Below are 13,753 nucleotides of genomic sequence, written 5' to 3' on the forward strand. Positions count from 1 at the left end.
ATATGGTTTTTCCAGTGGTCATGTATGGATGTGAGGGTTGGACTGTGAAGAAGGCTGAGCGCCGAAGAATTGATGCTTGTGAACTGTGGTGTTGGAGAAGACTCTTGAGAGTCCCTTGGACTGCAAGGAGATCCAACCAGTCCATTTTGAAGGAGATCAGCCCTGGGCTTTCTTTGGAAGGAATGATGCTAAAGCTGAAGCTCCAGTACTTTGGCCACCCCATGAGAAGAGCTGACTCATTGGAAAAGACTCTGATGCTGGGAGGGATTGGGGGCAGGAGGAGAATGGGACGACAAGAGGGTGAGATGGTTGGATGGTATCAACTCGATGGACGTGAGTTTGAGTAAACTCCGGGAATTGGTGATGGACAGGGAGGCCTGGCGTGCTGCAATTCATGGGGCTGCAAAGAGTTGGACACGACTGAGCGACTGAACTGAATGTGGTGTATGACACTGATTTGCATATACTGAACCATCGTTATGAATTTGGGATGAATCCCACTTGGTCATAGTGTATGGTCTTTTTTATGTATTGTTGGATTTAGTTTGCTAATATTTTGTTTAGAACTTCTGAATCTATTATCATCAAGTATATTGGGTTGTAACTCTCTTTTTGGTGTTCTTTGGTTTTGGTACCAGCATGATAGTGTCTCCCCAGACTAAAGTCAGTTTATCCACTTTACTCTTTTGGTTGGGAGCCCTTAAGATTGGTGATTACAGTTTGATAATGAAAAAGTGTCATGTCAGCAGAAGCTTTAGCATGTAACTTATTCAGTGCTGTATCTAATCACGCTGTTTTGTAAATGCCAAACAATGCTGCTTCTTAATTATTCTTTATTTTGTTATAATACATGGTTAATGTGTGTGTATGCTTAGTCGCTCAGTTGTGTCTAACTCTTTGCGACCCCATGCACTAGAGTCCATGGAATTCTCTAGGCCAGAATGCTGGAGTGGGTACCCTTTCCCTCCACCAGGGGATCTTCCCAACCCAGGGACTGAACCCAGGTCTCTTGCACTGCAGGCGGATTCTTTACCAGCTGAGCCACCAGGGAAGCCCAATACAAGGTTAATGTGTTCATTTAAATATCTAGGTAGTTTTATTAAATACAAAATGCTTCACAGTAATTTATCTATGATTCTCTCTAGGAAACATACAAATAATATAATCAAGATCCATAACTAGCTTTCTATTCTTCCTTTCATGCTTTCTATTCTTCCTTTCATGCTGAGACTAAAGTCTCAATGCTGAACAACACCAGGTTTCAGAGTTTTCCCTTACATTGATTAAAATTATTTTCCCTATAACATCGATTTATTGTTCTAGCCTTGCATCTCACAGTTAAAGTAGAAAAATCAGTATTCCTTCTCTCATGTGACAACTCAAATTATGTATAGACAGCCATTTCGTTAGATTTGTTTACCCCTACTTTTCTAATCCAATCCCTCAAATTATTCCTTGCCATATACTAGTACTAGTTTTCCTGTTTTTATAAAAGAGATTGTTAACGGGTTGAATTGTGTCCCCCTTAAAAGATATGGTGACCTTATCTGGAGACAGAGTCTTTGCAGAGGTAATCTAGTTAAAATGAGGTAATTAGGGGGGGCTCTAATCCTATATGACTTGGATACATGTTTTCTAAAAATGGGAAATTTGGATACAGAAACAGGCACAAAAGGAGAATGCCAGATGAAGATGAAAGCAGAGATCAGGGTAGAAGCTAGGAGAGAGACATGCAACGAATTCTCCATCAGCCCGCAGAAGGAAGAACCCTGTTGACACAATGATGTTCTGCTCTTTAAGCTATCCAGTTTGGTGGTACTTTGCTGTAAAAGTCCTAGCAAACTATATATAATACATTACTCAGAAATGTGACATAAAAGGTTAAGGAAATTTTCCACAGCTGAATACCTGGGTTTATTTATGGGTGAGAATAATTCTTTCAAAAAATGGTAAAAGGGGCATATTATTACTTGAAAATTTTAATGCTCTCTGCAATGAAATATTTGAATACATTCTGAAATTAAATTCTGAATTACTGGCCAGCACAAGTCTATTGGGTTTAGATTTTTCTTATGACTTTTGTTTTCATGATTTTTGTTTCTTTATGTAGTTCTGCTTTTGCAGAGTTGATGAGACTGTTAATAGTAAAGAAAGCAACATGCTGGTAACCCTTGACTCTGCATTCAAATCCCAGTATGCCAACAACTTCGAGGCCAAGAAAACTGGAATTTGTAAACCACATTTCATTTATAAATTTAGAAAATAAGGACTATGAGAGTTGGTATGCAGAATAAGAGATTACAAAAATTATTTTCAAAGTGTGCTGTACCAACAATTGTCATCAATTTGGGGAAATTCTCTGTACATTCTGAAATAGAAATTGATTCTGAAATAGTATTAAAAATATGAGAATGATCAGCAACAGTATTTTATCTAGAAAATTCTTAAAAGATATCCCAAGATGCTTTATGAATTTCCATATCATTATGGCTTATACTTTCTCCCACAGAAGCAGGAAATAGTAAACAACAAAGCCATTTTCAGATGGGGATGCTGAGGGCATTGTATCTTGCAGAGCATCACTCCAATAGAACCACGCAACATCTGGAGATATTTTTGGCTGTTGTATCTGTGGGAGGTGCTACTGGCATCTTGTGAACAGAGGCCAGGGATGCTGCTAAACCTTCTACAATGCACAGGACAGCCCCCTACAAGAAAGAACTATCCAGTCCAAAATTTCAACCGTGCTAGCTTAAGAAACTCTGACATATTTAAAGGATCTTCCAGTGAAATATGGAGCAGGAAATGGCAACCCACTCCAGTTTTCTTGCCTGGAGAATCCCATGGACAGAGAAACCTGGTAGGCTACAGTCCATGGGGTCACAAAGAGTGGACCACAACTGAGCGACTTCACTTTCACTTTCCAGTGAAATAGAAAATACTTTGAATATCAAGATAAAGAGCTGTATATTTTAACATTAGCTAGTCTGATCTTTACCTAAAATACTCTCTAGCCATTGTTAAATAATTCCATTCCAACTGCAACCGTTGTCTCTGACCACAGTATCTTAGTACATTTCACCTGAATTTTAGTTATAGCGGCTTTTGTTAATTCCAACATACCTGAAGCTGGTAAATTTGTTTCAGTAATAGGGATAACTATGCTTAACCTATTAACACAGTTTTGTAAACATAAAGACACTTATAATAATTTTTATCTTTAATTTGTCGTTTAACTTCAACGAAAGCGGCAGTTTAAGGCAAATGCATGACCAATGACAGAAATAAGCTCATGTTCCTCTAACAGAGACTCAGCAGTAATCTTCTCCATGTGATGACCAAAACAGTAATATCATATTTACGATATTTAAGTTACCCATTTATACTATTATTATTGTAATATACTGGTTATTTGGGCTTCCCTGGTAGCTCAGATGGTAAAGAATCTACCTGCAATGTGGGAGATCTGGGTTCAATCTCTGGGTTGGGAAGATCTTCTGGAAGAGGGCATGGCAACCCATTCCAGTATTCTTGCCTGGAGAATCCCCATGGACAGAGGAGCCTGGCGGGCTCTAGTTTACGAGGTCACAAAGAGTCGGCCATGACTGAATGACTAAGCACATATATTGTTTATTTAAACATTTAAATTTATACTAGAAAAAGAGAATATAAAAATCTCTGTGCTAAAATTATTAAAAAAAAACAAAACAAAAAACACAGTGGAGGTCCAGTGGTTAAGACACTGTGTTTCCAATGCAGGTGGCACAGATTCGATCCCTGGCTGGGGAACTAAGATCCCAAATGCCATGCAGCAAGGACAAAATTAAAAAAAAAAAATCCAGTGGAAAAAGAAATAGCTAATATAGCAGCAGTGACAAAAAGTGAACAAAAGCAAATTGTTTCTGAAATGAAGGCTGACAAAGGAATCTTGTTGGAAGTTTTGGCCTGTGCGATGAAAAGAAGACCCAAACGTTTAGGATGTGTTTTCTGTCTTAATTAAGGAAGACAGCAAAAATGACCTGTTGGAGGGCATTCACAGAAAATTACATGTTTAAGATATTTAGCTTTTCAAATTTCTTTGAAAATATCATTGCTCCTATTTTCCTTATTTCTCATTACCTAAAAGCAAAGTATCCTATTCTTTTAGACATCACTCAGGAACATTTAAGCTATTTACATGATGAACTCATCAAAACTGGTAAATAAAGTTATTATTAAAATCTACCTTAACTTAATTGAAAGAAATTATTTTAGCCATTGGAATTCCCTGGTAGCTCAGTGGTAAAGAAGCTGCCTGTAATGCAGTACACGTGGGTCAGGAAGATCACCTAGAGAAGGAAATGGCAACCTACGCCAGTACTCTTGCCTGGGAAATCCCATGGACAGAGGAGCCTAGCGGGCTACGGTCCATAGGGTCGCAAAAGAGTTGGACATGACTTAGCAAATAAACAACAACAGTCATTTTAGCTACTATTGAGATTCTACCAAAAGGAAGAAAAACCACTAGTAAACTGTGACTGCCCTCAAAGTTCCCAATGATTTAAAAATTACTCAAGCTGTTTTTCATTAATCCTGTCATAATCTTAACAAATATACATACATACAAAGAGTAGAAGCAGGTTGCTTCTATAATAACACATTTCAGGAATGAAACAGGCTTGGACTAGAGTAATGTTAAGTAAAGGTGATGAGAATTGGCTGAATGCTGCATAGATCTTGAAGGAGTCAACGCGATTTACCGTAGTATTCAATGTAGAGAACAATAGAAAAAGAAAAATCAAGGATGATGCCAAGTTTTTTAGCCTGAACTAATGAAGCACTGAATTGTCAATAATTGAGCTGGGCAGGCTGCCAAAGTCAGATCAAAAAGGCAATTCAGGGGTTCAGTTTTGGATAGCTTAAGTTCAAGATGACTTCTGTTGGGTTGGTCAAAAAGTTTGTTTGGGTTTTTCTGTAATGTTTCACAGAACAAACTTTTTGGCCAACCTGACAGATGCTTCCATGCAGACTCAAGCAGTTAAAAATACATATGATCATGAGTTTAGCAGACCTCTGGGTTGAAGGTGTAAATTAACGAGAGCCCTCAAAGGAGTGTGGATAGAAAAGAAAAAGGCTTAGCCTCTGGACACATCAATTTTAATAATTCAGGGCATGTGGAGGAATGTGGCAAGGCAGACCAAGTAGGGAGTGGCCAGTGTGTTAAGATGAAAACAATGCAAGCAAGGTTTCTGGGAATCCAAGTGAAGGAAGTATTTTAAGGAGAGAAAGAGCAATTGTATCAAAAGCAGCTGATAAGTCAGAAGAGGACCGACCCTTTTGGCCCTGTGGAGGCCACTGCCAACCTATGGAAGGGTAATTTTAGTGGAGGAGTTGATGGCAGAGCCTAATTGTTATGGGTTCAAGAGCGACCCAAAGGATGAGTGGTGAAGGTGTATGTAGACTGTTCTTTTGAGTTTTTTGCTTTAATGAGAGGAAGAGAAATAGGTAAATGAGATGGAAAGTAGAGCAGCTTGAGAGAGAGGTTTTTTTTTTCCTTAAAATGGGAGCAATAATAGTATGTTTGCATACTGACAAGAAAGATAAAGTGGAGAGGGAAAACGGATGATGTTGGAAACAACCGCTGGAGTATGGTTTTTAAGGTATGTAATTTAGACTCTAAAGATACTCACTAAATACAATGGAAGAGGACCAATTAAAGAAAGAGAACTGAGGTTTTACTAGTACTGCCAGATAATAAAATTATAGTAAAAGGAAAATTAAAATGTGATAAGATGTAAAAAGGGAAATGCAGATTTATGGACTTTAAAGGGAAGTTTCTAAATTTATCTAAAAATTCTATATGAGAAAATAGTACTAATTAAATATTTGGAGTAAATATTTTATATTTAGAAGTGAAAAAGTCACAAAATAAAAAATGAACAAGTTGAACTCTAAACTGCATTAAAACTATGAACTCTCTGGATAATTTAAAATATCTAAACAGAAGTATAGTTAGATTTTGAAATGCACTTGCATCATATAGGACTTAAGGTTAATTTATTAGGTAATGAAGAGTGAAAGAGGAGAGTGAAACAGTTGGCTTAAAGCTCAACATTCAGAAAACGAAGATCATGGCATCTGGTCCCATCACTTTATGGGAAATAGATGGGGAGACAGTGGAAACAGTGTCAGACTTTATTTTTTTGGGCTCCAAAATCACTGCAGATGGTGACTGCAGCCATGAAATTAAAAGACGCTTATTCCTTGGAAGGAAAGTTATGACCAACCTAGATAGCATGTTAAAAAGCAGAGACATTACTTTGCCAACAAAGGTTCATCTAGTCAAGGCTATGGTTTTTCCAGTGGTCATGTATGGATGTGAGAGTTGACTGTGAAGAAGGCTGAGCACCGAAGAATTGATGCTTGTGAACTGTGGTGTTGGAGAAGACTCTTGAGGGTCCCTTGGACTGCAAGGAGATCAGTCCTGGGTGTTCTTTGGAAGGAATGATGCTAAAGCTGAAGCTCGAGTACTTTGGCCACCTCATGCGAAGAGCTGACTCACTGGAAAAGACTCTGATGCTGGGAGGGATTGGGGGTAGGAAGAAAAGGGGACAACGGAGGATGAGATGGCTGGATGGCATCACGGACTCGATGGACATGACTTTGAACTCTGGGGGTTGGTGGTGGACAGGGAGGCCTGGCATGCTGCAGTTCATGGGGTTGCAGAGAGTCGGACACGACTGAGCGACTGGACTGAACTGAACTGAATCGAAGGAGTTCAGACAAACTAGTAAATTATTAAGTAGCCAAGCGATTAATGGGTAAAGTGCATAGATTATTTGTTTATGACATAATTATAAATATTAGGACAAATATTAACGCTAATAAGAAAAATGCAGAAGAAAACAATGTTATATTCATTCAGTTCAGTTGCTCAGTCGTGTCCGACTCTTTGCGACCCCATGAATCGCAGGAAAACATAAAAAAAATTAAACCTTCCCAATCTGGCTACACTGTGATCGAGACAGTACTCACATCTTGCTGGTGGTAGTGTAAAGTATTAATAATTTTTTGGATACTAATTTGGAAATTGACATCAAAAGTCACAAAAATATTTATAACCTTTGACTCAGAAATACTCCTCTTGGATATTTACTTAAAAAGTATACATAAATGATGTCCAATTCAGCATTATAATTACATTATAGCATTACCTATGATAATGAAATACTAGAAATGATCTAAAAGGGTAATTAAAAGATCAAAGAATGGCTATGAAAATTATGAATAGTGGCCTGAGCAAATGGAAGATATAAGATTTCAGGGCAATGTAGGAGATGCTTATCATATAACAATAAACGGCAGTGTAAAAATTACTTTTACTATACTGTTAATTACCACTATGTAACCTACACAGAAAGACAAAGAAAAATGTAAACTGAAAATAAATGTTCAGTATGCTGAGACTGTAGGTGAATATGTTCTTTCTTGTTCTCATAATAACTACTAACATTACTGAATACTTACTATCTACCTGATGGAGGAGAATGAACATTATGTATGTGAACACATTTAATCCAATGGGGTAGGCAGCAGCCAATACTAAATGGCACGGCTGATATTTGAATTCAGACAATCTGTGTTCATTCCTGATCATAATGACCAGCTATGCTGTAGACACAAATCAGAAAAATGGGATTTCCCTCAACCTCTAAGAATCATGTTTTAGAAGGTTATGGGTATCACGTATTATATTACATATAATATCATTTGGTAGTTCAGATTACTATCCCTTAATAATTGCTAACTAACCTTTCAATTTTGCCTGTAAAAATAAAGCAAGCTAATTTTAAACAGATTGGAAAAAAATGAAAATCCTTACAGTGTCACAGAATGCTACAGCTATACAAAACATTTTGGAGATTACCAGATCCTTCTACCTCTACAGAGTAAGAAACAGAGGTCTATAATCAGTGAGAACTGACTAAAGGTCATGTATCTGGTTAATACAACCAAAGCTAGTTCTAAATTCCAGGTTTTCAATGATAATATTAAAGACGACGACAGTCCAATGATATTTCTTGCTACACCATCTAACTTCTCTCCCTCATAAAAACAAAAACCTCTATCTATATACTAAGTTCAAGCGCATAACAAATGTCAGGCACAGTTCGTGTTTTTTAGTTAAACTAAATATTGACAACAGTTTTAAGTAGTAAATATTATAATCATTCTAAGACGATGAATCACAGATTTAGTATGTTGCCCGGGTCTATTAACTGGCATCCAGGGCTGATTACCAAGTCGGTGCTCTTCCTAGCAAGGGTCTGCCACCGGGCTAGGGAGAAAGTGCTCACGCACTCAGGGAGCTCAGGTTAAGAAGGGTCCTTGTGTTCCTTGTTCATATCACCCAAGGTTCATATTGCCCAAGGTTCATATGGAGAGAACTCTCTGATCCTTCTTTAGGTTCAGGACTAGTTGGCTGATCCTGAGGATTAGAAAGAATGCAGTAAATTCTATCTGCGAGTGTGAAAAGGTTTCCAACTTTGTATAAACCCTGGGGTTGATCCTTCATGTACTTACTCTTACATGTGATCAAGGGAGTAGAAAACGTTCAGTGCTTAGAGAAAGGGAAACTGAGGAACAGAGGGACAAAATATAATGATGCTTATATTCCCTGGCAAGTGTGCTTTTTAATATGCTAATAGTTCAAGGGCTCAAGAGAGAAACTTCCTGACACTTGATAAATACATTCTCATGACCTTTTCTCCCTCACTATTATCTCCCTTTCCTTTGCCTTGCACTTTTAATTCTGTAAATTCTAGCACTGCAGGCTTTAATCCTCTCTCCAGTTAGGGAACTCCTTAAGGGGTCTCCCATCTTCAGAGTCTTACCATTCACAACCATCTCACCTAAGGCACAGAATCTTCTAAAGCAAATCCATGGCTGCCTAATAATAATTATCACTTCTCCGTGAATATTTCTTGAAAATGGGCCCCAGCCTACCTTTCCAGCTTTCTCTCTCCCCCCGTCTCTAAGTCCTCAGTAACCCGGGCTTTCCCTTCTTGGTTCTTTGGCTCACAGTGACCAGTTATCTGGAATCCTCTCCGTTTTCATCTTTGGCTGTCTAAAGTTAGTCCGTCTTTGAAGGCCCATCTCAAATGTAATCTCCCTTGCTTTTTCTGATTCTCCAACCAGATGCAATCCTTTCCTTGTCTAAACCCTATAGTTCTGGGTGTAACTCTCAGAAGACTTCACCCTGTCCTGCAGGTATCTGGTATTGCATCCGTCAGTTCCATTAAGATTGGTCATACATTATTAACCCTTGTGTTCTAGATAGCACATAGAAGACATTCATACTCATAATTAATGATCAAAAACAAAAATCTGACTTTGATGAACGTAAATTAAATGAGTGCTTCACAATTTTCTGTCAAAGAACTGGTTAAAGGAACCCCGAGAATAAAAACAAAAACAAAACAACGTGACAATATCTTAACTGGATACTTGATTTTCCAGGCACTGACACAACAATTGATAGACATCTACTAGGTTAGGAAAGTGATGTCTGTGTTATGAAAACGTAGACTCAAAAGAAAGCCCCAAAAGGCAAACAAAACAAAACAAAACAAACCGTAAAAAACAAAACCTTAAGACATGTGTGGTATTATTTCTTGAATTTTAGTTTTGTACAGATGAATCCTCTGAAGCTTAAAATTAAAAACTATACCGAGGAAGAAAAAAACTGCATTCAGACCATCAAATGACACATCTTGAATGCTATTGTAAAGAAAGTTAAACAGGGCTACTAAGCGATTGATTCACTCTCAAAAGAAAAAACAAAACAAACCCAAAAGAAACCAAAACACAAAACAACAGAAAAATTAGCTAATTCTAATTGAGAAATAAATGAGCAATCTGGCAATGTTCTTTTTTACCACATCATAAAGCTAATCGGAGAGGCCTGCCACCTGAAAACATTTCAGAAAGGTACAGAGATAATACTCCTACAGAGATCATGATTAATGAATACATGGGCCCCTGGCTATAACTACGTCACTGCTGTTTACTTCGTGACTTCCCGTGTTCCAGGTGGGGGTTCAGTCAGGAAGGATTGGAGGAAATCAGTTTAAATTGTAGTCCAACCTTTACAGAGTAAACCCCACAACTCAGCTAATTCTTTTCTTATGGGCCTGTAACTTAGTGGTAAAAGCACAATGAAATGAATGGATAATCTGAACAAAGGCAACAGGCACCTGCAATCTCTCAATCCCTTTGCAAATATATCCACCACGACAGGGCCAAATTCTGGGATCCGTTCGAGCAGGCGAGTGTCACCATTCAATAATGAGCTCCTTTCTCGATAAGCTGTAAATCTCGGGGCAACTGAGACCCTTCCTAGGGATCTGAGCTGGGAGCGGTCTCGGATTTTTAGACAAATCTCTCCTCCTACCACACGTGACCGAGAGGCAATCAGCGGCCCTGGGAGACCCGCAACGCACGATACAAAGGCTCGGCGCTGCCACGAAATCCTCAGGAGGATCGCCGAGCCTCCCGCGCTTAGCTTCTGCGGAGCCTGCGCAGGGCGCCGCCGCGAGGCGCGCCGCTCCCGGGCCCGCAGGGCGGTGCCGCGCAGCGCGGGGAGAGGGAGCAGGGAGCGCGCGCCGCCTGCCCTGCGCGCCTGCCCACCCAGCGCCGCGGGAGCAGGGCCGACGAGCCGCACGCAGTCCGGCCGCACCGCAGCAGCCGGGCCCTCGGCCGACGCAGGGAGCCCCGCAGCGACGTGGACTAGGGTGAGGAGGCCGAGGGCTCCCAGACCCCGGGCAGGCCTGAGGCCGGGCCGCCCCACCCCGCCCAGGCCCGGGCCTTCCCTTCTCCTCCCGGCCCCTGCCGCCACCCCCGGCCTCCCGGGCCTCGCGTGGGGGCGGAGGGGCGCCGTGAGCGACACTTACACCACGGCTCTGGAGATGATCCAGGACACCATCTTCCCGGGGGCTTGGACCCCGCGTCTGGGGCGGGTGGGTGCCGAGGGTGGCGGACTAGGCGGCCAACGGCAGGCCGCGCGCCCTCCGGCTCCTCGCACTCCCCGGGGCCGCGCTGGCGCCCTCGGGAGCCGGGCCCGGTGTCTGCGCGCGGCGGCCGGAGCTGCGCGGCGGTCGGTCCCCCCCACCCTTCCCCGCCCGCCTGCGGAGCCGCCGCGGAGCCAGCCAGCCCCGCCCCTACGCTCCGCTGATAGGCGGCGGCGGCGCGTTGGCCGAGGCCAAGTCTGGGCTGCCCGGCTCCGGGGGCTGGGCTGCCGGGACCCCTGCCCGCGCCGGACGGCCTGGCGGCCTGGCTCCTTGGCTCTAACCTCCCTGCTCTGCCTCCTTTGTCCAGAACGTCCACGAGGCGTAGAGGGGAGAGGGTGGGGAGAGGCTGAGGAAGGGGACTTGGGGGTGAGGGTTGTTGATATCTGTGTGAAAAACAAGATAGTCGTGGAAACTCTGTGTCTGACGGAATCCTTTTGGACCAGGCCCTAGATTCTGGAGAGGAGAAATTTGGAGATGCGTTTAGCTACATCGGTGTTCTCACTGTTCACCGAGGCCCTGGACATCATCAAAGTACCGCATTTTCAGGCAGAGGTCGGGAGAATCGTTGCACAGGCCTGTCAGGAGTCTCCTGGTTTGTGGTGCAATGCAGGGAAGGGCAGAGGAGGAAAGCCTTGGATTTCAAGTTTGCAGTAGTGAGTGTGTAGATACCACTGTTCTGGGCCTCTTACGACATCGTCCCATCACAACATCCGCAAAGCCTGTATTACAAACACACCTCTGATCTGCCAGATATTCAGAGTAAAAGTTGGGCTTAGGATTCCTGACCTGTCTTACTATTTATAGCTGTCTGTTTTTTGGGAAGTTGGGTTATTGCTCGCACCTTGCAGGTATCTTAATTTCAGGAGGTAGGATTTAAACTCTGATATTTTTGGTGGCAATACCGAATCGAGGAAGTGATCTTGAAATTTAATCGCATCTTTTTTTTTTTTCCTGTTAAGATGGTAATAAAAGATAATTCTAGTGTTCAGATGATACGAAGAATAAAGGATGAAACATGGGCTTCAAGCCTTTGATTAAAAGGTCTAGGAAATAGTTTATTTTGTGACCATACTGTAATTTATTCTTTTTGTTCCTCAGTTTCCCTGTAGTAAAAAGAGGTCAGTAATACTGCGGTTTACCTCTTGCCTTCCAAGAGTGACATGAAGTACGCTAAATACATTTTATAAAATTGTGCCACTTGTTTGAGAGAAAATAAAAAACGAATAGGAGATTATCCTGAGTTTTTTTAAGGTCCCAGGTTCAGTACATTAGTAATGTTTTTGTTATGCAAGGAATGAAATCGGAAACTCCTTTTTACTCTTGGGTAGGCTTTGTACTCTTGGGTTGCAAAGAGTTGGATGTGACTGAACTGAACTGAGGCTCTTTTTGCTTATTTATGCATTTTAAGAACGTATTTATTAATTTCAGGGATCTCAATGATGAAAATTTGCATTTGTCTGGAATCATTTTTGGCCATTATTCAGCATTATTTGAAAATCAGGTGTGCCACATAAACACCAGTTTTCTAAAAAGTTCTCTTGCCCAATTAAACTCAAAGCATTTGAATGGCATTCAGATTCCTCCATGAACTGATCCTAAATGTTTTTACATTGTTAATTTTTTTTCCAGTCTCTAATGTATTTTTTCCCTTACCATTCTTCTCTGAACCAAGCTATGTTTTCATGCTCCATGCCTATGCCTGGACTTGATGTCCTGATTTTCATAGTTATTCATTTTCTCCAGGCCCCCATAATTAATTACTTGAATTTCTGTTTAATGCCTGTCATTCTGCTTTATATTGTGGTTGTGTTTCACCTAGGTCTGACCTACTGAGTGGTCAAATGTTTAAGGGCAGGTGTGGTATATTAGTTATTTGTGTTTCCCTATTCTCTAGGGTAAAGTAATTACCCAGTAAAAGTCCAAATAATGTTTTTTAAAACTTTTACAACTCAGAGCCTAGGTAAATGTTTATTCCTGTTTAGCACACTGGAAACTGAGGCTTAGAGAACTCAGTGTCAGGGACCACATAACTTAGAGGGGATAGAACGAGAACTCGAGTGCATATTTCCCGAGTGTTCTTCACGTTATACTGTGAGGGCTGAAATGTGTTTAAGGCAGTGGGTCCAGATGGAGGCTCCCTCCAGGGGGGAGGTTGGGAGGTATTTTTTGGGGATTGTTGGAATGATTAAGGCTAACCACTAGCATTTGATGGGTGAGAGCCAGGGATGGTATATACTCTTTGAAGGTGCACAGGCTGTTCTAAACAAAGAATGTTCCCATGTTTTGCAAGGTTTAAGAACACACTGCCTGACATTTGTGTAATGTTTGTGCTTATCTGAACCTAGAACCTCTGTTTTATGTATAAGGCATGGTTTTAACCGCTACTGAATTTTCCAGTGTCTATTTCTATATGCAACTTGTGAAAGAAAGACTTGTTTTGTTCACAATTTGATCAGGAGTTGTTTACAGTTTTGGAAAATTGTCTCACAAAGTACTTTGTGTTCATAGCTGTCATGGTTAGCTGGTAATTACTCTTGTATGTTTTCTAGTTCAGTTTTGTTTCAAGATTAACATGCTGAAACACATACCTTACTTTAAATGATTTTCATTTCACTTTTCCATCTATATTTTATTTAGGATAGATACATGGGTTTGTTTGAAGTCTGTAGGGAGATTGTTTTTAATTTCATTTCTGGGTGCTAAAG

General features: G+C 40.9%; 2 protein-coding genes across 2 annotated transcripts in view; one reads left to right on the forward strand and one right to left on the reverse strand.

The window, feature by feature from the left end:
- Positions 1-11,140, reverse strand: part of REEP3 (receptor accessory protein 3) — a 98,109-nt gene extending 86,969 nt beyond the window's left edge. The window contains exon 1 of the mRNA XM_018042215.1: positions 10,932-11,140. Within this exon, the coding sequence (XP_017897704.1) occupies positions 10,932-10,963 (32 nt within the window). The 5' untranslated portion in view covers positions 10,964-11,140. The remainder of the gene's footprint in view (positions 1-10,931) is intronic.
- The window catches only part of JMJD1C (jumonji domain containing 1C), a 320,800-nt gene continuing 317,660 nt past the window's right edge, over positions 10,614-13,753 (forward strand). The window contains exon 1 of the mRNA XM_018042212.1: positions 10,614-10,772. The gene's annotated coding sequence lies outside the window, so the exon portion shown is untranslated. The remainder of the gene's footprint in view (positions 10,773-13,753) is intronic.

Source organism: Capra hircus, chromosome 28 (genome assembly GCF_001704415.2).
Source record: "Capra hircus breed San Clemente chromosome 28, ASM170441v1, whole genome shotgun sequence".
Taxonomy (NCBI): domain Eukaryota; kingdom Metazoa; phylum Chordata; class Mammalia; order Artiodactyla; family Bovidae; genus Capra; species Capra hircus.